The sequence below is a fragment of the Cyprinus carpio genome, chromosome B18 (genome assembly GCF_018340385.1).
Source record: "Cyprinus carpio isolate SPL01 chromosome B18, ASM1834038v1, whole genome shotgun sequence".
NCBI lineage: Eukaryota > Metazoa > Chordata > Actinopteri > Cypriniformes > Cyprinidae > Cyprinus > Cyprinus carpio.
In genome coordinates this window covers 20,257,428-20,282,970 of record NC_056614.1, presented here as the reverse complement: position 1 = coordinate 20,282,970, position 25,543 = coordinate 20,257,428, and the positions used below count along the sequence as shown (strand labels likewise).

General features: G+C 36.4%; 1 protein-coding gene across 6 annotated transcripts in view; it reads left to right on the top strand.

Moving 5' to 3' along the window:
* LOC109108993 (cadherin-13-like) overlaps nucleotides 1-25,543 on the top strand; it is a 355,177-nt gene that overhangs the window by 84,378 nt on the left and 245,256 nt on the right. For all 6 annotated transcript variants that reach the window (XM_042744284.1, XM_042744288.1, XM_042744283.1 and 3 more), the window contains exon 2: nucleotides 3,529-3,649. In XM_042744284.1, coding sequence (XP_042600218.1) covers nucleotides 3,529-3,649 — 121 coding nt within the window. The remainder of the gene's footprint in view (nucleotides 1-3,528; nucleotides 3,650-25,543) is intronic.

Genomic DNA, 25,543 nt, shown 5'->3' with positions numbered 1-25,543 from the left:
AAGATTTTTTTAATATTTCTTTTTTTACTTGACACATCATCACATGAAAAGTGATATGGAGCATCAGCCATTCATCATTCATAGGGCTTCACCTAACTGGGCCACAAGAAGGATACATGGAACATTAATGAAAATGTACTGTATAATATATATATATATATATATATATATATATATATATATATATATATATATATATATATATATATATATATGTTTCTCACACAGTATAATTGGGTCTTTGCACATGAAAATATGACTCTATATTTTAGAAATGAATTCTCGTTTAGAAGATCATCATATTTGGGGTCCTTAGCATAAAAAGTTTGCAAAGCCCCTCTTGAGCACATTAACCTTGATCAACATTTAAAACCAGACGGAAGAAGAAGTCCTGCGTGAATTTCCCTGTAACACCCTTTTAAATTTTTACAAGTTCTGTCCACTTTTTTTTGCTGACACTTTGCAGATATGTGCTCTCAGGCAGTTTGAAGGACACAACATAATTAATGTCCAGCCTTTTCTTTCCCTTCTCATCTTTAATTCTTTATCATTTCATTCTCTTTTTGTTCCGGGATAGGGCAAACATATGCACAGGCGCCCTCTGATAATATCTGCTCTGACATTTTTTTTGTCTGGATAGATCTTCAAATGATGTTCACCATGCTGATTGGAGAAATTTCTGTCATGCTGTCTTATATGGAATGGTGTCTCTGCCCTGCTGAGGCAATTCTAAGAATATTTGCTTCGTATGTGGCTATGAAAAGTCATTGAGTTTCTGAGTAACTAAACTAGCTTCTGTTCTCTTATGAAGAACTCCATTAAGAGAACTCCTAAAGGACTGAAGAAGCAGTGGGTTGAATAGAAACAACCATAAAGAGTGAAGACCTTGTTTGGAAATGGTTTCCTTAACCCTTAAATGTATTTGACATTAAACTGGAGATAAAGCAGAGTATGCCTTTGTGAGTTCAACAAGAGACTGCATAGTGCTATCCGAGCATCACTGAGGGCAGTACTATTTTAGCAGCAAATTAACCTGTAGGACAAGAATGATAGTATTTTTTCCATTTCAGTGAACACAGCACTTTTGTCATATTTGGCTCATTAAATCTAAAAAATACGCTAAAATAAGCATTTATTTTCTCCTCAAAAGAAACAGTGCTGAGATTCTCCATTTTTTTTTTTATCCATGTCGTATCCTAGGGGAAACATCAAATAACATTTTTTATGCCATATTGCTGAGTGTGCGATCGCAAATGGCTTTTTTTTTCAGCTGCAGTTTTTCCATGAAACTCTGAATTGCTGTAGTAATAACGTGCTTTAAGCTCCCTAACGCTGAAGCTCCCTGGCATGAATTCTTCTTTCAAGGGATTTGAAGGTAGCGACAGTGCAGAAGCATACAATGTCATATCCAGACTGCTCATCTGAACACACAGTGAGGTGCAGCAGCTGTTTGAGAGCTGCCCTCGTAATGTGCATTCTGTGTCCCAGCTGGCTCCTTACAATGCCCTTGCTGTCCTATGCTCTCCAACACCGCAAAGCAAATCAAACCAAACCAAACCAACTTCAATAATGGACTTGGATATTAGCTTCAATAATAACTAAAGAGACTTATGATATTGATATTCATCAAGTTCATCAATTATAAAACGAGCTCTACAGAGGAAAAAGTGTCAAATGTATCATGGTTCAGAGTTGATTCAATTCAGTGTTGCAAAGTTAGTGTAGTTTCCATCTCAATTCAGTTCACATTTTCAATAATATTTGATTATATTATTGAATATTAATTGTCTTTTAAACCCTAATTAATCACTTAGGACTGATATATATTCTTTTGGGGTGACCCGGCCCTATGCTAATACTAGTTTCTTTAAAGTTAGAAAGAATAGCTTTTTTAGCTACAAAGCAGCTGTGTGCATATCCTTTCATAAAGAATGATTGAGAAGAAAGCATTGGGTTTTACTAAATCAAAAAGGGAGAAACGAAGCCAAAACCTTCATTATTCATGAATGGGTTATCTAATCTTAAATATTTACATTTTAGACAGAGCAGCTGATGATTTATGCTCTATGTTTCTGATGTAGTGAATCTGTGTTGAATGTATTCCTTAGGAAGGACCTCTTGAGCGGATCTCTGAAATTCCGTCTGTGTGTCTAGAGTTGTTATGTACTATGTAGAACTGAGAGGAGAAACAGGGCTGTATATTCAAGGATGGCATACGGGGTGTGTCATTGTCAGAATGAATCTCTGTTTCCCTCCAGCTGAAAGGGGGATTGATGGAAAGAAAAAAATAGGTGTGAAAGAGTAATAAGGTTGCTGGAAGTAAAAGAGGAAGATGGACAGAAAGGTTGGTGCTGCATGGCTGACTGGTCCTTACAAAGAGGAAAAAGCCTCTCTTTCTACCATCAAACTAAAAGCCACAAAACAGCAATTTCCTCTGAGTTTTAAAAGCTGGATGATTACCTTTAATTCTTAATGAAGACAAGCTTTGCTTTCCTAAGTGGAAGGCAAACTAAAATTGGTATAATTGACCAGAAACGCCCTCAGCAAAATCATTGTGCTCTTGCTCGCCGTAAAAGCAGCATTTAGTCATTGTAGGCTCGACAGAAAATGGACCTGTTGATCTATGTGAACTACAACACTCCAGATTTGGTCAGTATACTTGTTTTAGCAAGAGTTTTACAAGAGGTTTTTGCTCTTTCAAAATATGTAATAAAAAGGCTAAATCAGGTTGTATAAGCTCTTTACACAGAAAACCTTGACTATGTAGTTCTGATAATAAATTAAAAGTGCGCTGAATGTTGGCATTGTGAGAAAGATATGAAAGTCTAGTCACGTTTGATTGTATTTGTTAAACTAAAGACTGGCAATTTTAACACAGGTCAAAGGTGAATTTGCTTTATTTCATGCAGATACAAATGTGGGAGAGCAGAAAGTCAAGGACTGCAAAGACGTTCTGCTTTGCATTAAAATGACATTTTTGAATCTTATAGAATGACGACAATTAATCTGCTAAACAGAGTTTAAAAAAGTGATCATTTCACATAAGGAAAACAGATTTTGAGGTATAAAAGGTTCCATAACTATATTTCTTATTCTGTGTAAAGTTTTGATATCTTTTAAAGCTATATATTTATCTTAGGTTGTTGGATAAAAGCTGACATGATGAAACAGCTGATAATTTCATTATATCTCTGAAAGCAGAGACAATTATAAGTTCTAGTTCTGAAAAAAAAGTGTTAATTGTAACTTTTTTATGAATTTTTTTAATCTTTTAAAAAAACTTTTTTTTTCTGTGCTATTATTACTTTGTATGTATTAAACACTCATTAAATAAAAAAAAAATATTTATATATTTTAGAAGTGTTAAATTTGTGGGTGCAGTTTTATCTGGGGTTTCAATTGTAATACAAATATAAATGCAATTATTTAAATATTTGTAAATATATTATAGCATATTTTTGATCTAAGAAATTTTACAGTTGTCAACTGTATTCAGTAATTGAATGTAAATCTATCTTTCTGTTTCAGGTTGTATGCACTGGAGCGCAGGAAGAGGAAGAGAAGGCTGAATGTGTACCAGGATTTCAGGAGAAGGTGTACCAGGTGGAGTATAGTGGAGGGTTCCTCAAAGACGTTCCTCTGCTGCAAGGTAAGGCAATGATGTCATCATCTGTGAATGAGTAGGTGCAGGTTTGGTTGTGGAATTTGAGTTTATTTGGCTTTTTCTCGCCTCTCGCTTTCTCTCTTTCACACACCGTGGCTGTCTGAGCCACATGTGTACGCCAGCTGGAGAATGAACAGTTCTCGAGGGCCTCGGGTGAATGTTGATTGTTCATTATTCTCATTATCATGCACGATACTTTTTCATTTATTTAAAAAAAAAGGAAATAAAGGCTCCAGTGTCCAAACAAAACATCAAAATGATCTGGTGCTCATGAATTATTCTGTTTGATTGTGAGGATGTTTACAATGCCTTTGTGATTCCAGTCTCTTCCAGTGGCTGCTGCTCGTAACAGCTGCAGCTGCGTAGAACTTTCTGCATAAAAATTCATGTCAAAATTCTGGCAGACAACGCCACCATCCAGACATTTTCTGTCTGCATCACATTTTTCAGAGGCAGTTAGGACAGATTATCAAAAAAACTTTAGAACGCAGCAGAAAAAGAAAACCAGAGCGCGAGTCGTTTCCTCACAGGTCTCCACGTTCGCACAATGAAACTCTCCTGAGATCCCCGAAAATCAGAGTGATTAATGAAATTACAGTCTAATTACACATTAAGCATGTACATCCCCACAGGATACTCCTACTCTGTCTTGCATGAAAAAGGCAACACCATGAGTGTTTTGAGAGCAACAACATATTAAACAGTTTTCAGATAAATCATAAACAATGTGTTGCCTGGTGGAGTTGTAACCCACCCACCCCTCAAGCCTAACATGAGAAATGAATAAAATAAATGAAAAAAAAAAATGGAGTCCACTATGTGGTGTTCAGCTCAGAGATGTCCAGAGGTCCTGTACTGCGTGTGAATAGTAATCAGACAGGGGACCAAACATGCTGCAGTGAGAGCAGGCAGACAGTGGCCTCGCTCAAGCAGGATGGAATATAAGCGTGAGGTGCTTGTACTACACTGATCCCTGATTGTGGGAAACTGGTAAGAAGTCATGAGAGATAGTAGTAGTGGAGGTGTATAGCAAAGCTTGATATTCATAACCAGTCCATAAAATAGCCTGAATATGTTGAACTGCTTCAAATTGATGTACTATAACTTGTCTGTCAATCCATCCACTGTTTATTCATTCTATCTGTCACTTTTGATCATTTCTCTATCTATTGATCAATCATTCTACCAACTGTTATATCCATCATTTGTTTTAGCTATACAGTAATAAACATTTGAAGTGGATCAAAACCTTTCATCAAAGTTGTTCTAACACCTAAAACAGCTGTTGGGGTCAGCTGTGGCCTAATGGTTAGAGATTTGGACATGTAACCAGAAGGTGCTGGCAGGAGTTGTAGGTGGGTGGGGAGTGAATGAACAGCGCTCTCTTCCACTCTCAATACCCATGGCTGAAGTGACCTTGAGCAAGGCACTGAACCCCCAGTTGGTCCCCGGGTGCTGGATATAGCTGCCCACTGCTCCGGGTGTGTGTTCACGGTGTGTTCACTTCTCACTGCTGTGTGTGTGCACTTGGATGGGTTTACATGCAGAGCACCAATTCCGAGTATGGGTTACCATACTTGGCAAATGACACGACTTTCACTTTCAAAACCTAATTCATTCTTGTCTTAGGACAACTTTGATTAACTTTTTTGATCCACTTCCAGTGTTGACTACTGTATACCAATTATCTATCTATCTATCTATCTATCTATCTATCTATCTATCTATCTATCTATCTATCTATCTATCTATCTATCTATCTATCTATCTATCTATCTATCTATCTATCTATCTATCTATCTATCTATCTATCTATCGGTCGATCATTCATTCTGTTTGTTGAGCAGTGTTGGGGAGTAGCTAGCTACAAGTAGCGACGCTACTAGCTTAACTACATTTTTCAGTAGCTTTACAGTAGCAACGCTAATTTTAAAACAGTGTAGCTTTTCCTGTAGCTAACAACTTTTTCCAGCAAGTAGCAATGTAGCGCGACCAAATGCTACATTCCGTTTTGCGTTCTGACGAGTCTTGAGCCTGTAATGTATTGAAGCAGCGCAGCGTCGTCTTCTGACTAGATCACAAGCTAACTTGGTTAGTTAGCATGTACTGTACATAAATTTCTGTGCACAACTACTGTAGTTGTCAGTGTTGGGGAAAGTTACTATGAATCACAATATTGCGCTACTCCCTAAAACAGTAACTAATTGTGTTAGTTACTTTTATGGAAACTTTTGAGCTACTTTTTAAATCTGGACAGGGCTTGCTTGTTTGTTTTTAATATAAAAAAGTAAAACTTACTCGTTCTATCTATTGCTTGATCAATGATTTGCAATCATTCTATCATTTGTACTATAACTCGTTCTATCTTTTGCTTGATCAAACATTCTACCTCATTCTGTTAATCATTTGTTCTGTCATTAGATTGTCTTGTCTCAATCAATTGTTATATCTATCTACCATTCTACCGATCATTCTATCTATTGGTTAATCTATCATTCAATCGATTCATCATTCAATCTACCTATTGTTCTATCTATCGATCATCTTAGCAATCATTCTATCTATCATTCTGTCATTCTATCAATCATTCTATTGTTATCTATCTATCCATCTATCTGTTGGTTATTCTCGTAAAGTTTGTGATATCGTGTGATATTACTGCATTAACAACTACCAGTGTTGGGTAAGTAAGTTAAGTTACACAATCAGTTTACTTTTTTTTTAAAGTAACTAGTAAAGTAACACATTACTTTTTAATTTAGAAGGAACTATCTGAGTTACTTCTTCAAATAAGTAACGACATTACTTTGTTTCCCGTGTCTTGACTGACAGCTCTTGTGTTGCCATGTTGAGAGAATCGGGAGTAAGTGCAGAGGCGTTGTGCGTGCTGTGTGAACATGATGCTTACTGTAGTTCTATGTATTTACTAATCCTACCTGCACTAAAACAAATTCAGTATTCCTCAAAATGAATAAAACAGTCAAATGCAAACTCAGAATATTATACAAACCTGCAATAATTAAATGAAAATTAGACAAATATCATTTATGTAATCCCATTTTATTAACCCATGTATTTGCTACTGACCTTTGATGATCCAATTCAACCATACTAATAAGCAAAAATGACACATTAGTGTTTCATTTTTGTTATTGCTGAATAGTGTTGAACTTTCTTCTCCTGCGTCATATTTTCATTGCAATTTATTTAAGCTGTAACCTCTACTGTACCGACATGACTTTACATTTCCTTCAGCCTGAGGTGCATTCATTTTACTTTTATTGTAAAAGGGCTTTTACATATGTAAAACAAAACAACTTTTTTATATTAAAAACAAACAAGCAAGCCCTGTCCAGATTTAAAAAGTAGCTCAAAAGTAACACAATGCATTACTTTCCATAAAAGTAACTAATGTAATTAGTTACTCTTTTAGGGAGTAACGCAATATTGTAATGCATAGTAACTTTCCCCAACACTGACAACTACAGTAGTTGTGCACGGAATTTTAAGTACAGTTCATGCGGTTGTGACTACCTGAAGTTTATTTGGTTATGGCATATGGTTGTCATTACCAAACTCTGTGTGTTTGTGTAATATGATTAATATTTTTTAAGTTATTGTCATTTCAGAAATCACTAAATATTGAACTATGAAAGTAACAGCCATTATTTATATTATAATAATGAATAGCATTTTAGAACGTTATCATATTTAAGACATAATAATTAACATTTAGCAGTATAATTTTGGTTTGAGGTTAAAGCTGTAAATTCCAGCCATGTCACCTGAAAGAAATCCTGAAAGATTTGTGTTTTAACAGAAAGGCGAGGGTGATTTGATTGGCTAATCAGACTCTGTGGGATCCCAGAGAGTATTGCGATGATTGTCAGTCCTCGTTCAAAAAAGCAAAACAACTGTTCTTCTTGATTGTCACAATTCACTGGACCGTGTCTCCTCGGAGATGCACAGTAATGTCTTCAAGCTTTTCTTCAACTCCTCTGGGATCGGCAGTAATGTCTAGCTGGCACCGCTTCGGGCCCCAGTGGGAATCTAGCATCTCTGCCAAAATGCCTTTCTTTTCCGTCTCTTCTTCCCAAATTGACAGTCGTATCAACAGGTTACACAGCTAAAAGAGGAAGAATGGGCACTGTAGTCTGCCAAGACAGTATACTGCGGATACTGCAGTTTGCGTGACGATGAGTTTTTTTTTGAACGTTTGTGTTTGTGTATGCAACTGGGCATGACTGTTGAGTTTGCACACAGTCACCGATTTGGAGCCGTTTTGACCGCTGTGTTCCAAGTTTTTGTGTTTGGGTGGAGCCATTGATCCATGTAATTAGAACAGTGAGAGTGGCGGCAGTCCTTACAAAAGATTGTTCCCTTTGAATCTCAATTTACTTAAGCTACAGAACATGATTACACCGACATAGAACACCACTCAACACCATTACGCTGACAGACAAAGAAACAAGGTGAAAGCGCTGTCATCAGGCCCAAAATGCAATGAGAAGTGCCACGTTTTCCAATGGAAAAATATATATTTTATCACCAGTTCAGCAAGCTGGCCAATCTCGCTCTGAGTTTCAATCTTTTTATTCTATTCTGTTTGATTGGGAAGGGTGCTGAGGCATTCTGTCATATAGGGACCCAGCGATCCATGCACATGGAGACAGAGCTCAGTTCCGCTTTACTGAGTCACCCTGTAACCACTGTGCACTTCTATTACCCTGAATATGCTCCTGTCAGCACAGCGCAACACACCAAACGCACTCACTTATGTGCACAACTTCGCACATGTGCAAATAACTTTCCTAGTAAACTGAAATATAAGCACTGCATTACCATGCTTGTTTGTGGAAGCGTGATCATTCAGTCAGAGAAGTACACTTGGTTTTCATGAAGCTTATTTGCTGTGAGCTCTATGCTCAAGTTCCTTGCAGGGAGTATAGCTGCAACAGAAGAAAGTTGGCCAGGGCAAACTCGTTCGTATTTATAGATTAATGGAAATTTGTATGTAAAGCGTACACAGACTACTGTTCAGGTGTTTGAGTTTAGTATTGATTACTGTATTTGAGTTTTTTTTTTTTTTTTTTGGAGAAGTCTCTTATGCTCATCAAGGCTATGTTTATTTGATCAAAAAAAAAATACAGTAAAACCGTAATATTGTGAAATATTATTACAGTTTAAATAATTTTCAATTTCAAAACATAATTTATTCCTGTTATAGCAAAGCTGAATATTCAGTCATTACTCCAGTCATCAGTGTCAGCCTTCAGAAATCATTCTAAAGGTAATTCGGTGTTCAAGAAATGTTTCTTGACACTATCAGTGTTAAAAATGGTTGTGTTGCTTAATATTTTCTGAAATAAAAGTTCAAAAGAGGGTTTTTTTTCTAACAAACTATATATATACACACACACACACACACACTGCCAGTCCAAAAAAAAAGTCACCACCTGGATTTAACTAAGCAAATAGTTAAGATCCTCCTATTGGATAATTACTGCATGGATAATTATGTTATGTGCCAAAAGAATGAGGTCATCTGACTACCTGAATATACTGAATGACCAGGTTATTCCATCAATTTATTTTTTCTTCCCTGATGGCACGGGCATATTCCAAGATGACAATGCCAGGATTCATCGGGCTCAAATTGTGAAAGAGCATGCAACATAATTTTCACACATGGATTGGCCACCACAGAGTCTAGAGTCAGACCTTTACCCCAATGAGAATCTTTGGGATGTGCTGGAGAAGACTTTGCGCAGCAGTCTGACTCTCCCATCATCAATACAAGATCCTGATGAAAAATTAATTCAACTCTGCATATCATTGCCTTTTCAAATATAACAACACGTATTTGCATATTTGCATATGAAAGCTTAATGATAGTGGAAAGAAAAAAAATTGCAGCACTATAGGATTATGAGACAGAATTTTATGAGTTGTTTATGAGTTGTTACCAAAGAAGTGTGGTGTTCTCTCGAATGGGATATCGTTTTTATATTACTAAAACGAAAATCAAATAAAGTGGAGTGCTCTCATTTCTCTGGATACTCACCGTATAGGTATCTCCATTCTGCTCGTCCCACACTATAATGAAGGAGGAGAAATGGAATGCAATTTTATGAAAGCCAATGAGATTGATCTTTTCTTCTCCCAGAGCCCCTCACCGTTAATTCAACACCAGCTCCAATTTCACACACTTATTATCCCGCAGCTGGTCGCGCCAAAAATACAAACTCTGCTCGACTCAAAATTCCTCCGCCGCTGGGAAATTAGAATATCACCCGACGCAGACCAGAAGAGATCACATATCAAAAGTAGAAGGTGACACCGACGAGTATTGAGTCACAGCCTGAAGACTGGACAATTTATCCTTTTCTCATTGCACTATAAATCACTTCATCTAGATATTTTTCTTGCGAAACTTTACCTCTTTGAAAAATTGTCCCATAATCACATAAGAATTTTTTTTAGAGAGATGGTTAATTCATTGTGTTTGTGAGCATTCTGTTCAAAATGTTATATTTGTTATATTTGTATAAAAAAATTATATATATATATAATTAAATGTTTAGATACAGCTAGTATCTTAAGACTTAAAAACCCTTTTTGTTTACTGATTTGGCTCAATTACATTGCTCATAGCTAATGTAGTTCAGCTACTTCATAATGTGCTCATTGCTTCATTCTGGGAGGTTTTCCACGAGATTCTAACTCCTCATTGGCAATTCAAACATTTACTTCCATCTATCCCTCTTGCTTGTCATTACATCATGCAAAACCAGGCCAGAAACTTTACACCAGCCTCATTCTTCAACAGGAATACAGACTGTCACTGTAACGCGCAACGTGTGATTCACTCTCACCCATATGACAGTGAGACTCTGAGTTACAGTCTTGATTTGCCATCATCACAACAGTGTTCAGACACTTCCTCAGCTCTCAGTCCATACAGCAGTGTGTCTGTTCAGGCCTGACTATTAGCTCTGGAGTACCTCTTCCTGGAAAGATCTCAGACTTTCTCCATTGTGTTGTGGTTGACTTAATAATTTTTCCATCTCAAGTGCACTTAGCCTTCTGCATTGCTTACTGGTTTTAAATAAACTGAATTGAGGTATAGCCTCAAGATCTTTGAGTTTACGTGTGTAAGTGTTTCCATGCGTGTCAAAGACACATAAACACGCTTTACTGTAAGCCTGTTTTTTTTTTTGACTGGCTGTGAAATGACAGTTTGCTCCATGGCCAAATAACATCAATTTATTGATGACAGCTTACAAGAACTTTTGCTGAAGAATCCTTCAACCTGATGCTGTACATCTTTATCTTTTTGTCTAACATGACAAATATTTTATTTATCTTGAGCTAGTCATTATGGACAAGTAAACTGAATAAGATCCGTCTGTCTGGGGTTCACTTTTACTCAATATTTATATTTATTTATTTATATGCTTTAAAGGATCACAATATAGATTTTCCCCCTTTTCCAAAAATATGATATGTGGTTTAAAAGAAGGTAATCTAATCTATGTTTTAAGCCTTGTATCAAAGCCCTTGTGTCTCTCAACACGGCTTTCTCCAGCTCACGCCACTCTCACAGCTGTAATTGTACAACATTAATCACACGGCCCACATACAACAGAGCCCACTGCCACTTTTTGGGGTATTTTTAATTGATTTTAAATTCAGGCACAGGCTTGACAAATGATGGTAATTACAGTGCAGTTGTTTCAGAGTGTTTCCCTTCAGTAAAAGAGAAGGGTCAGCAAGGTGAGGCAAACGCTTGTACATGTGTGTATGTGTGTGAAAGAAAGAGAGAGAGGACCTCCACCAAACCAGTTTCAAACCAGACCTTCAATGCATCTGTCTAACCTTTGAACTGAAGTGTAGGGCACAGTGAGCTGTATAGGGGGCAGGGGTAAAGTCACCATAAAAAGTGCTTTAGGAAATGGCATTAATGGCTGGGAAGGGCTTTCTTTTGGAGAAACAATGATGTTTAATTGGTGCTTTTCTGTTGCCATGTTTTGATGGCGTCTGTGTCTATTTCACAACATTGTACACAACACTGATGAACTACAACAGGTAAATCTGTCAGCTTTGTGGACCCTAAGCCTGGGTTTACAATATCGGTTTTTTTTTTCGATTTCTTCATTTTGATGAACAAAGATCTTGTCTATGCTGTTTTCAGTTGATGTTTGAATAAAACTTTACAGATCATTAACAGTAGCATCCAATAAACATAAATAAGCTCAGTGCATTGTTACTTTTAAAATAAACAGTACAACTTTATCACGTCTCATGTAATCGTTCAGTCAGTGTTTCAAACGTGTAAATAAATAAAATCAATAAAACATCTTGTAAACAGTGTCACATGACATTACATTTACCTCAGGAAAGCCATTCAATGTCTATAAATCATTAGATAGCTCAAAAAAACAAAAACAAACAAACAAAAAAAAAACTCTAGAGAGGAGCGTTTGGCTAAATAAGTGCACTATATACTGTATAGACTGAAAACTTCTTAAACCAGCCTAAGCTAGTGTGCTGGTCTCCCAGACAGGTCACTTGGCTGGTTTTAAAGATATCTTGGGCACTTTTCAGCTGGTTAGGCTGGGTGACTTGATAAGACTGGTAGATAAGTGTGAGCCTACTATGACCATCTTAAACCAACACAGGATGAGTATAAGAAGATTTCTTGTAGCAGGAGTGGTTTGAGATCTTTTGACATCTCTACTTTCTGTGGCTAAGTATTTAAAAGCTGCATGAGATGACATTGCCTGCGCGAAAGTCTTCTTATTAGAACTTATTCTTCTGAGTTGTTTGAATGTAGTTCCTGCTGGTCTCCTCCCTGAGCACTGACCCATAAATTCCAGGACGTCAGCAAGCTAGGCCGGTTAGAAGTGGAGGGAGGTTATGGGCTTGAGTTCTAGGACACCACTGAGAAGAAGGTGGCCTGGGGGGGGCACAGCACTGGCAGCTGCTCCCTGTCTGCTCCGGGCACAGTGACTGCCATTTGATCTCTCCTCCGTTGAGGCGAATGGCGCTATGCAAAATGGCCCCACTCCACTCGCTAACCTACTTAGCGGAGGAATTTCCATTTCTGATGCAAATCGGCAGTGAATCTGGCTGGACTGAGAAACAACGTTCACAATAGCAGAGAGGAAAATCACCAAATGTGTTCCTTTCAACTGCGTCCATTCACCAAAGTGTGTGTTCATCATTAATAGCATGATCTTTGTAATTGCAGCTTTGAAGGAGAATTTAAAGAGTGTAGCATGATTCACACTGATATAAACGGTCAGAATTAATGCTCTCCAGTGTTCGACAGTCGCCTGTTCAAATGAACTAGAATACTGAACCATTAGAGTAGAATCTGCTACATCTCTGCTGCTTAAAAGGTCAGCGGCAAACTTGTACATTTTAATGAGCTCTTGGAATTCGAGGCTTATTTGCCATAAATTTGAATAAGAGCTGTGCAAGAGGAAGCACTGGCTTTGAAGCACTAAAAATGTTTAAATTGTGACTGTCTGATATGATCTGACATATTTTTATATCAACATCTTTGTGTAATACCACATACAGCACAAAGGTGTTGATATAAAATATCTCATGTTTAATATTAGACTGCACAGTATACACAAAATATTTCCATTAAACTGTGAACAACAGCTTTAGTCTGTGATCATTAAGCGTGTGCAGACCTCAGGGTGAAAACTTTCTATGTAATTTAATAAAAAAGAAGCCCTTGAGCTTGAGAGGTAGTGAAAGATTTTTCTCTTCCTCTTCAGCTGGATTCATTCTGAAAAGGAAATTAAATATCCTTAAGTATATAATAAATTATGCAAATTTTTACTGTAGGTCCCATTTAATTTTTTTTTTTTTTTTTTTTTTTTTAGAAAGGTAATATACTGTTTTTGGAAATTGTTTATATACAACCAGTCAGAAGTTTTGTTGTTGTTGTTTTTAATGTTTTTTAAATTTTTAATGTTTAATGAAATATTACATTTTTAATGAAATACATTGTTTGTGTTCACGAAGGTTGCATTTATTTTAACAAAAATACAGTAAAAGCACAAATATTGTTCAGTATTTTAAAGAACTGTTTTCTAATGTAATATATTTTAAAATGAATTGTATTCATGCAATAGCAAAGGTTCATTTTATGATCCATTTAATATATTTAAACTGCCCATATAAGGATGTGATGCTTGTATCACCATTCAAAAATTGGGGTAATATTTGGTGTAACTAAGTAAGAAAGTAAGTAAAAGTAAGTAAGTAAAATAAATAAATACTGTTCTTTTGAACTTTCTGTTCATCTAAGAATCCTGAAGAAAAACACACACACACACACACACACACACACAAAAACAATTCACTGTTTCACAACACACACACACACACACACATAGGGCTGTGACGGTCTCCGTGACAACCGCGTCACCGAGGTGGCCAGTTGCCACCGAGGTTGTCTCCTGTCACCGGCGGTTGTGCACATGATGTCACGCACTCTATTACAAGCATAATACAAAGTTTTGTATACAAGTGTAATAACAGTAATAGTTATTACACTTAATAGTAATCCTATTTCAAAGAGAGCATGTGCCGATGAGGAGTTAACTTTCTTATTTAGGCTACTTTCTTGTTTAACCGTATTATTTCTTTGATAATTATTTTAGTGTTTTGCAGGCTGCATATTCACTGACGGAAGTGCTAAAATAAACACGCACATTTGTTAATAGATGATTAGCCTCATTTATTATTATTTGTTTTAAAATTATATATACACACACACACGTATAATTTTTTTTATACATAAATTATATATATAATTAATATTAATTATATATGCATATCAACACCGCACCACCGGTGGTAGCTGGTCCATTACTAGTCGCAGCCTCAGATGTCACGCCCATGGACCGTTGGCTGAACATCTGATGCATACGGCACACAAAAGTGGAAGCACTTCAGGAGTTTTGAAATCGTCATCGGATTGGTTGAATTATACAGGATTTCATGGAGACATGTGTCTCTTTCTTTCGCTTTCTTTAACGTTCCGCTTGAAAACAAAGATGCTGTGGCACCAAATCTCCTCACGAAACAAGAAAGCCGTCATGATTACAACTGTGATGATGAGCACTTACCAGGATCAACTAAATGCTGGATTCTCAAAAGTATGTGAAATATTTTAAGTTTGCGGCATAGAATCTTTATAATATGTCTAATAAGAGTTTTACACATCGGTCTGTTATTGTAACAACATTTCCACACCCCATGGTTGTTTGACATGCACGTCGGTCAAACGGCCTCATGGGCGGCCCTTAGCCAATGAAAGCTGCCATGGATTCCAGACCTTCAGCCGTTGGTCTGAAGGTATGGCAATGTGAGACTATTCCATAAAAATCTGCCACCGTCACAGCCCTACACACTCTCTCTCTCTCTCTCTCTCTCTCTCTCTCTCTCTCTCTCTCTCTCTCTCTCTCTCTCTCTCTCTCTCTCTCTCTCTCTCTCTCTCTCTCTCTCTCTCTCTCTCTCTCTCTCTCTCTCCTCTCTCTCTCTCTCGTCTCGTCTCTCTCTCTCTCTCACTCACTCACTCACTCACTCACTCACTCACACACACACACACATAGAAATTGAACAACAATACAAATTGATCACTGATTATGAATTCTGAAGGATCATGTGACACCGAAGACTGGAGTAATGACTTAAAAATTCAGCTTTCCCATCACAGGAATAAATTACATTTTAAAAAATGTAGAGATAGTAAACTCTTATTTTGAAATACAATATTACTGTACAAAATTACTTTTTTATTTTTACTGTTTTTATAACAGTAAACAGATTAAATAAATGCAGCATTAAAAAAAGCTCTTTCAAAAAAAATAAAAAAAAAAAAAAACCTTTATTTTATTAAACTTTATTATTCCGTTCAAATTGTGTTGTAATTTAAAAGTCATTTTTAAACAACTTTAATGCATTTTGAATTTAAGTCATTCTTAATTTCATTCAAATTCATTTGTAACTTAAAAGTCTTCCACAATTCAGAGAGCTTGTCTGGGTGTTTAGTTCATTGCGTATACAGGTCAGGTCGGGTCAGCCCCCACAGGATTAACCCACGCTGCACTTATTCACAGTTGCTTGTGTCCTTGTTTGTAATATGCATTTGGATTTGTTTATATTTGTGCAAGGAAAGGTCAGTCAACAAACTAAAAAGAAACTGCAACATAACAAATGAAACCACAGGAGACTTGGCATACAGACTGCACTTTTTTTGGGGGGACTTACTGTTTCCGCTTTCATGTCTGCTAAAAAAAGCATCAAAAAGATTCTCAGTAAATCAAAGCTTTTTATCATCGCCTTATTCCTCTTCAACTCTGATAGAGATTTTCAGCTTCTTAAAATTGCACCGTAGTTGCTGATGATTGCCGAATGGGGCATTTATACGGACAGCCATAATAACCTGCTTCTTAGAGCTGCCATAACCATCGTTGAGTATCTAGACAGGGACAATAACTACATCAGAGTATGGGAGGTTCATAATTTTTGAGAAAGCAGTCAGTTCGTAAGTGATTACCTTATTTCATCCATTGTTATAAATGCTCTGCTTTACCACTTCGGCAGAAGATAGATCAAAAAATGACTTGAAAATTACAGGAGCTCGATGCTGAGCACAATTCCAGAGGCAATCACAGCATGCATGTGTATGTGTGTGCATGTGCATCTTTTTTGAGACTGTGTGCTGTGGTTTTCTGGTTCTGATGGCTGAACGGATGTATGGCCTGGTGCTGTGGGCCCGGGGCAGTGGAGTGGCAGTGAGAGCGCTGAAGTCTGATCCCTGGCGTCTCTGGCTTCCTGTGCTCAGATCGATCCACCGGTGAGCAAAAGAAGGGCTATTCAGCAGTGCGCTGGAGAATGACAGGCCTGCAGCCTCCGCGGTTCCCTCACAGCAGGAAATATACTCGAGCAAAGAGGTCTTTTGAGCCCAAACGGTAAACCACACCACTGGTCATTTGACAGCATAGGTCACTGAAAAAAAAAGTAATGTAGTCAATAATGTATGGGTGTATGCAACCCATTCTTACTCCCAAGGAAGGCAAAAATACTGCCTTTTGTGCAAGATCACTGCACTTCACCATGCAGACACCAATCCTATCATAAAAAACTTTTGCCATTAAAATGCTGACATGAATGGCATTGAAATGTTTTATTGATGTGAAGCTACCCTCTGACAATGACCTGTTGTGTGTGTGTGTGTACTGTATGTTTGTGTACATGCTTGTAATACATTTATATGTGTTTCCAAAAATGGGTTATAATTTTATATATTATAATATATTATTTAATACAATATGATTTCGGTAGAAGTTCTGACCGCTTCATGGAGACATTTTAGATTGTAAAATTCTCAGAAATCTATGAAAAAATGATTGTTAGATTGATACAAATGTTGATGCTTTTTGTGTCTAACCATTGAGAGCAAATGTTTCTCTCTAAAATCAATGAAGTTATTCTAAACTAAAGGCTTCTACATAGTAATATGTACTTGGGAGTGAGAACATGTTTGTGTATGGACTTTAGTTTTATTAACAATCTTAATGAAAGATTTAGAATTATAAACATGATCTTAATTAAAATGCTAAAACCAAAAGCTTGATTGAGGGCCTTGGGCCAAAAATCAGCGTTGCATTATATAGAACTATACTATCTAAAAATGTATCAAAAATAAATAAATAAATTCGATTTTTTACAATTTTTTAATCAAATTCTTTTTTATATTGTTTTTCACTAATGCGTGATGCTTAGTGGGTCAAATCAAAGTTCATTATGTTCCAACTTTGATGAACTGGTACTGGTTTGGGCATCTCTCAGAAAGTACCAGAGCTGCACTTCAAATTTCAACTCATAAAAAGTTGAGAACCACTGGGTTACACATTCAAATGGATAGTTTACCTAAAAAAAAAAAAAAATTCTGTCAATTTCCTCAGCCTCATTTCTAAATGTTGGTGCTGCTCTTTTCCATACCATAAAAAGCATACAGTGACAAGTTTCTTCTTAAGCATTATTCTACTGTAGCTCTCTGCTGGAAATAGATGGGATTTATGCCAATAAGACATGGAATATAGTGTGCAAGTCTCATGATCTGCTTTTATGATGCTTGGTGTTTATAGAGCTTGACAGTGTCCATTCAGATACACTTTGGAGCAACTTGAATATTCTGCCAAACATCCCCCTTTTGTGTTTCAAGGAAGAAATGAGTAAATAATGACAGAATGGCATAATTTTCACTTGTCAGTTATACTGATTGCTATGCCTTTTAGGTTACTACATTTTCCATTGGACTGAAAGGATTCAGTACAAAGAACAGTCACCCCTTTTTAAAGCATTGTTTTTTTCCCTCACTCTTTTTTCCTGTCAGAGAATCAAAGAAATCTGCCGCCAGTCATTCACCTGGAGTTTGCTGATGTGAGACCAGTATAAGCACTCTTACGTGAACTGTCAAGAGAGAGCGACAGCTGTTAAAATGAGAGGTCTTTTTTTTTTTTGCTGACTGATGACGCTAGATGACCCAGTGAGAGAGAAGAAGGGAAAAATAGCTTCGACAAAAGCCATGCCTTTAATAAACCCGTTTTGAAGTTTGTTGTGATGATAAATTAAGATACCAATCCTCTTTGGATTCCTTGAGCGATTCCTTAGATCAAAAACAGATGCTTCAGCCATAACCCTGAGCTTAAGAAACTTAATGGAAACATACAAATATATAAATATATATAAAAGCAGAGCTCAGAATGCTGTTTCTGAAGTAATGCAACCCTGGCATGAGTAACTTCAAAAAGCTCTGCCCTTGGCTGAACAAGCTCAAAAAAGAAAAAAAAAAAGAAAAAGAAAACCGTTTACTGATAGTGGTCAGTTTGTATATGCTGAACAAAGATTTCCGTCAATCATTTTGTTGTGTCTGGAGGATATTTGAGTGGTTTATTGTTTTAAATGATGACTGGCTGTTTGTCAGACAACAAGTATTCATGTCTTTTGTTTGTTTGTAATTATCTTTATTCATAACCACACAGAAAAACACATTTAGTATGTTTTGTTTATCACAGACTCTTCTATGGTGTAATTAACTCAAGAGCTAGCACAATAAAAAATAAAAAAAAAAATTTCAAACTAAGGTAATATTTTAAGCACAGAGATTTCAACATGATGAAATGTATAATTTAAATATTAAATTAAGATTTAAATGATACAAACAATACTGATTTTACTCTGTTATTTTATATTATATATAAATTAAATATTAAGTTTATATTTTGTTTATTTAATGTTTTTTTTTATTTTAATTTGAGTGTGGGTTTTTGGTGTGGCGATGAGTGAGAGTGTGTGTGAGAGAAAGCTGGCTGTGATTTCAATAGCTTTGTGTCGATAACAAACAAGAAGCGGGGTCCCCATAGGGGAAATACACAAAGCAATTACGGCGAGGGAAAGTTGCCTGGAGAACCTTATTAAAATTTAATAAGCCCAAGGTTCTTTTCTGGCCGTTGTTCTGTGATGGCAGAACATTATGTTTCCCAATTCTCAAATTAAATCACAGGTTGAGGTGAGAAAAAAGATGAAAATCAAAACAAAAATAGAATGAGTTTAGATTGCTTTTCCTCATATCTGTACCATATTTAAGGCATGCTGCTGGAGAGGAGGGATTTTGACATTCTGTAAAGTATGTGTTCACACATTGTGTGTTTTCTGTTTGCCAGTCTCTACTTTTTCTTCAGTGCTATTGTTCCGAGAACCCAGAGCTGCTTTGAGGCGTTTGTGTTTTGGCAGGGATGCATGATATTTCATTTCTGGCGGATACTGATAAGCTGGTAAATGTTTGAATGTTTACTGGTGTGTGTATATATATGTATGCACACACACACACACACACACCAGTTCTTTCTGGTGCTTGAATCTGATCGGCTGATAAGATTGTGATATTCTAATGATAACAAAACCATATCACAGGTCGTCTCTATCTATCTATCTATCTATCTATCTATCTATCTGTCTGTCTATCTATCTATCTATCTATCTATCTATCTGTCTATCTATCTATCTATCTATCTATCTATCTATCTATCTGTCTGTTTGTCTGTCTGTCTGTCTGTCTATCATTCTATCTACCGTTCTATCTACCGTTCTATCTATCATTCTATTGTTTTATCGTTCTCTCTATCATTCTGTAGTTTTGTCTATCATTCTGTAGATCTATCTAGCGATCTGTCTATCACTCTATCTATCGACTGCTTGTTCATCCTGTTTATTGATTTTCATTCTGTCTATCAGTAATTTGTTCTATTGACAATCAAACATTCTGTCCAATGATTGTTTTATGTAGTGATTGTTCTATTTATTTAGCATTCATAAAACATTGTACAGTCCTGATATCTTCTTTTTGGATAAGGGATGTTCATGTACAAATGGCTTAATATAGACAGTCTAGAAAAAATATATTAGAAAAGTTTTGGTAGGTTTTGATTTGTGTTTTGGATTTTTTTTGTCCTTACATTTGTGTGTGTGTTTGCATGTGTGGGTGTATGTCGGTTGAAACCTGTTGCTCTGGCCTGCTGACTCTCAGAGATAACAAGCAACCGCAATAGAAAAAACATAAGCACATACTCTCATTATTCCACCATCATTACCATACAGTGTGCACACACACGGACACACATACAAACTCTTCTGCTACTAATCTGCATTAATACATTGTAAGCACTTGGCGAGTCTTGCCATGAAGCTAGTGCAGAATGCAGCTGAACTCAGAGGCTACTGCGAGAGAATTTGTGACCTGTAACATTAGAATTGAGAGCTTCAAACACAACAGTTATTCTGAAAGTTAATCCACTGATGTGATTTGTTGGATTCGCCTAGAAAAAAAAAATGTTTGAACTGCTGCCCTGGGGCACCCTAAGGGTATTGAGCTAAAATTGCTTTTTATACTTGATGGCATCCAGAATACTGGCCTCTTCTTTTGCACTTCGTTTCTGGTCCCTGTAATGGTTTAAAATATCTGATTTAAGTTTATAGCATCACTCATCTTTTTTTTTTTTATCATTATTTTTTTCCCTTTCTTTTTGCAACATTACCTGTAATAATAGCAAAATAAAACTCATTTTCCATTGATCGGGTAGGTCCCTTGTGCTCAGATGCATTGCATTAACATGACTGCATGAGTTTGATCTCTGTTGATTCAGAATGAACATTGTGGAGAGAGGAAATGACTTTGCTCATGTGCAGTACATTAATTTTTATTCACTGAAAATGTAATACCTGATAGGAGTGTTACAGCTTCTGCAGTCCTCGTCCACTGTGACATTTAAATTCTGGTATTTGTGACAGTATTTTTTTTTTGGAGTGATCTATTTATCTGTAAAAGGCACATTTAAGAAGCAATTGTGTTGGTAATTAGGCAATTAGTTTCCCGTCACCTGATATAAATTAGTTTAAGGTTATGTAGTCTCTGTGCTTTTGTCAGAATACTTTCTGACATAATACCTGTAATTCCGTTTTGCTCATTGAATATGTACCAAAATGGGCTGTTTTCTGAATGTAATATACAAGGAAACTTTGGTAGTTTTTGATTGCAACTTTCTTGAAACACAGTTTGAGTCATATTGAGCCTGTTATAGTTAGCTTTTTTTATTTTATTTTGTTTTATTTTATTTTATTTTATTTTATTTTATTTTATTTAAGATTAATTACTTGATGGAAATTTGGTTTTTCTCTGTTATTTACTTATTTATTGTATTTGCATGGAAAACATTTTTTTTCTTTATTTTCTTTCTTTCTTTCGTTTTTGTAGACCTCTTATTAAAATCTAAAAGAAGAGCATCCTATTGATAAAACTAAACAATTAAACTCACTGCCTACTCACCACTGCTGAGAGTATTATGTTTGAGAGCAGCTTTCTCAAAAACACTACATTATGATTACGATCTCAGATAAATGCAGATAGCAATCTCAATAAATGCAGATTAACTGGCCGGCTTCTCTTGGCTATCGTTGTCCATTCCCATCAGCTGCATGCATGCTGCAACAAATGTGTGTGTTTGTGTGTGGATGGCTAAGGTTAGCCTCTCATGTATTCCTGCTTTATACATAAGATAAGTACCTTGTAACTATACGTCTGTCTTCTGAAGTAACTTTTATTTAGATCACTCTTACATGCACTTTTGGCTAAAGCAATGACAGGTTGCACAGAAATATCCATTGCATCAACTTGTAATGAAATGTTTTATTTTATCTTGCTGAACAACACATTAGGTATCACATCGTAATAGTATTTGAAGAGTGTGAGCTAGCTGCAACAAAAATATTTTACATCAGTGTGCAGATAAGATAATGTAAATTTCACCTAAGCAGATGTTTTGTTATCAGACTTATATAATTTTAGAATAATGCGCTGACTTAATGCATTACTTAATGATGTAATATTAGCATCACTAGTCATAATTGTTGGGCTAATTAAAGTTAGTGATTCATTGGAATAAAATAATGAAAAGATGAATTAAATATGACCATTTATAAAAGCGTTTTATTTCTGCTTGTAAAGCTGTCTATGCAATACAACATACCGTACAGTAACACTAAAAACAGAAATAACAAGAAATAGCTTGTTACTTAAAAAGATGTTTGTTTTGACTTAAGCTACCTTCACTACTTTTACTAGTGCTAGTCATTTAGTACATAGATTTAGCCTCTAAAAATGTACCAATAATTTTTTTTACTCGTGTTAGGAGGTATCATGAGTTTGTGCACAAATGTATATTTATTCAAGGTTATGAGCTCCAGTGTGCATTAATGACTGTGTATTTAGAAATTGAAAGACTCACCAAGGTACTTCACTTTCGTATGAAATGTTGCGTGTGAAAATAAGAGATGACTACAGGTCTGTCTGAGTCCATACACTTTAAAGACTAGCCTTCGTGGTTACTTCCACCACATGCTTTGAGCCAATTGCGAGTATTCATTCACACAGCTTCTTGAAATATGTGCAGGCATCATATTTTAAGGCATACAAAGACATCTTTGAATGCCTGAATTGTCACAATTCAGATCTTACTACCTGTCTGAGGTGATACAGTGATGGCTGCTATATATAACCCATGGATCCAACAGAATAAAAGCTTTTGAGTAGGTGTCTGAATCAGTGATGTCCGCTACTCAACCCCATTTACAAAGATCATCCAAACCCTCATGTTAAATAGCATAGAGAGCAAACTCCCCACAAATGGATTTTAAAACTCCTTAATCATTTATAATGATTTTGTACAAGAGTCAAACTCAGTGCAAGATATCCATCCATCCATCCATTGTTCTATTGTTTTATCGTTCTGTCGTCCTGCAGTTCTGTCTATCGTTCTGTATTTCTGTCTGTCGTTCTATCTATCACTCTGTCTATCCAGTGACTGATTGTTCATCCTGTTTATCAATTATTCTGTCTATTGATTATTCTATCACACTGACTAGATTGTTTATCTGAATATCTAGCTATCTTCAGCAATTATATATACTGTAATGCTTAATTTAGGCTACATATCAACCTGTTTAAGAAAGGCTGTCAATTTATTAGCTAACTGGAAGATTTTGAAAATATGTTTTAAGCTTTGCACATTCCTAGTTGGATATGTAATGTATTATTCCAGATATTTTTACTACCTAAAAAACTAATTAGTGGTACCTGTTAATGTCTGAAACACTGTTTCAGGGGTCACACATCTGTGCTGGCTGGATACCCTCGAAAAGGCTCAAGGAACAGCGGGGAACAAAGTGCTTGGCTTAGGCCAAGGTTGCTCTGCCATCAAGCAGAGCTGAATCCGGTTGGCTCTAGCTCAGTGATTACCCACCAGCCTAGAGAGATCAATTTCACTGAACCTTCCCTCAACCGAGCAGCTGTGAATGTCAATGGGTTCCTGTGAAAAGCCCTGGTGTAAATCTGAAGGAATTCCAATGGGTTTGTCTTTCTGGTTCAGGCAGAGGTGCAATATTTAAGACATCGTGATTTAACCGACAAGGCCGTTGTGAGACAAAATCAGGCCAGGGTGATGAGGACGGTCAGTTCTGCAGGATCAGACCGCTCTTGTTAAGAGAGCCCTTGAGACCCTCTCCAACCAAAGAGGTGAGTAGGTGGAGGTGAGCGGAGAATGTGTGGGATTACTGAGCTGGTTTGGAGACTTACCTTCAATTACATTTGACATTTTTGTAGTCCGCTGACCTGTCCATAACTCTCAAAGGGCGAATACGTACAAGCTGGTGTTTCAATACATCAGACGAAAATGTGGTTGGTTGGTCAAGGGCGGTAATCTTAGTAGACAGTGTAAGAACAGATTTTACCCAAGGATTGATGTATTTATAAAGCTGTGCAGACCTTGCAATTGTTGAGTAGATGTTTCTCGTTGCTGCTCGCCTGCTTCAGATCTTGGCTTTAAAAGGCTTTACTAGTATCTTTACAGTATTAATATGTCAAAACTCAGTGCACTGCATGGAAAATGGGCTTTTGGCCCACCCATGGAGCAGGAAGCTATGTTTGTGACTTCTAAAGCGAATGTTAGATCAGCCCTTTAATGGTCTTGATCTGAGAATCCCAACATGAAAGGCCTGGGTTAGACAGAGGCTTCAGTTCTTCAATGGCTGACTGAAGGAGCCCACAGCTGGAGAAGAGCAGAGATGAAGCGTGATTGGCCAGTGCCATGAGATCAGATGCTGAATCAAACTGGTCGCTTCACCTCTGATCAGGAGTACAGGCCACTGAAATGTCATCCTAGTCGTTGCCTCTCATTGAACTAAATTTTGTGTGGGTGTTTACTTGACTGCTGATAAACATCCTCACATTCTAACAAGCTGGTTAATTGTGATTAAACCATCAGCCGTCAAAATGAGAGTGGAAATTGAAACACTTAGAATCAATGATATCCACTGCAGGGTTTTAAGTAGGTCTGGGTTTTGACACAAATTTCACGATACGATTCGATTCAATATCGATTATTTTGGATATATATCAGGTACAGTACTAGTGCTGTAAAGTATACATGAGAGTCAGCTGGTACTAAATTACTATAATATTGAAGGTAAAAAAATTACTAATTTGTTAAATTACACTTTAATGATGTTTTTTTTTTTTTAAATAATAAAGCTACAATTACATAATAATATTTCTACTTTAGTTCAATTTTTTTATATAAACAATGGTGGCTGTCATAAAAACTTGATGGATTTATTCAAACATAAATCAAACATTGTAGAACAGTAAAATGTATATGTTATAATGAATATGTTATATGATGCATACTGTATATTTAGCAAAATGCCCCTCTCTACAGTTTATTTTTCTAGCTGACTAATGAGTTTAGGGTCACCGAATATGTTTTCACAAACTGGGCTTAGCTTGAGCCAGGACTAGGCCTTAGTTAAATTAAGATATTTAAGCAACTTTTACAAAATGGCTTAGGAGAAAACATTACAGGTGTGCATCTCGACACAGAACAATGACACTGAAATATTTTAAGATATGTCAGAGCAAGATATTTTCAGTTGAGACAGCTCAAATAAGAATTTTAGTCTGGGACTAGCTTAAGTCTTGTCTGTGAAACCGGGGGCCATTATATTGATGTCTTTGCGCAGATGAAAAACTGCTTGAGAGATAACAAGAGACCAGAAATGGATTGTAAAGTTGTACTCTTTATTTTAACTTACCCTCGGATGTTTAGTCATGTTTATTTTGTGCTGAAGCTGGTATTAATGCGGAGGATTAGTTCACGTGCACCACGCGCTGCAGCCCATGCTTGCTTTTCTGTTTAAAATAACAGTGGTTTGTAAATGTTGATGCTTAGTCTAAAT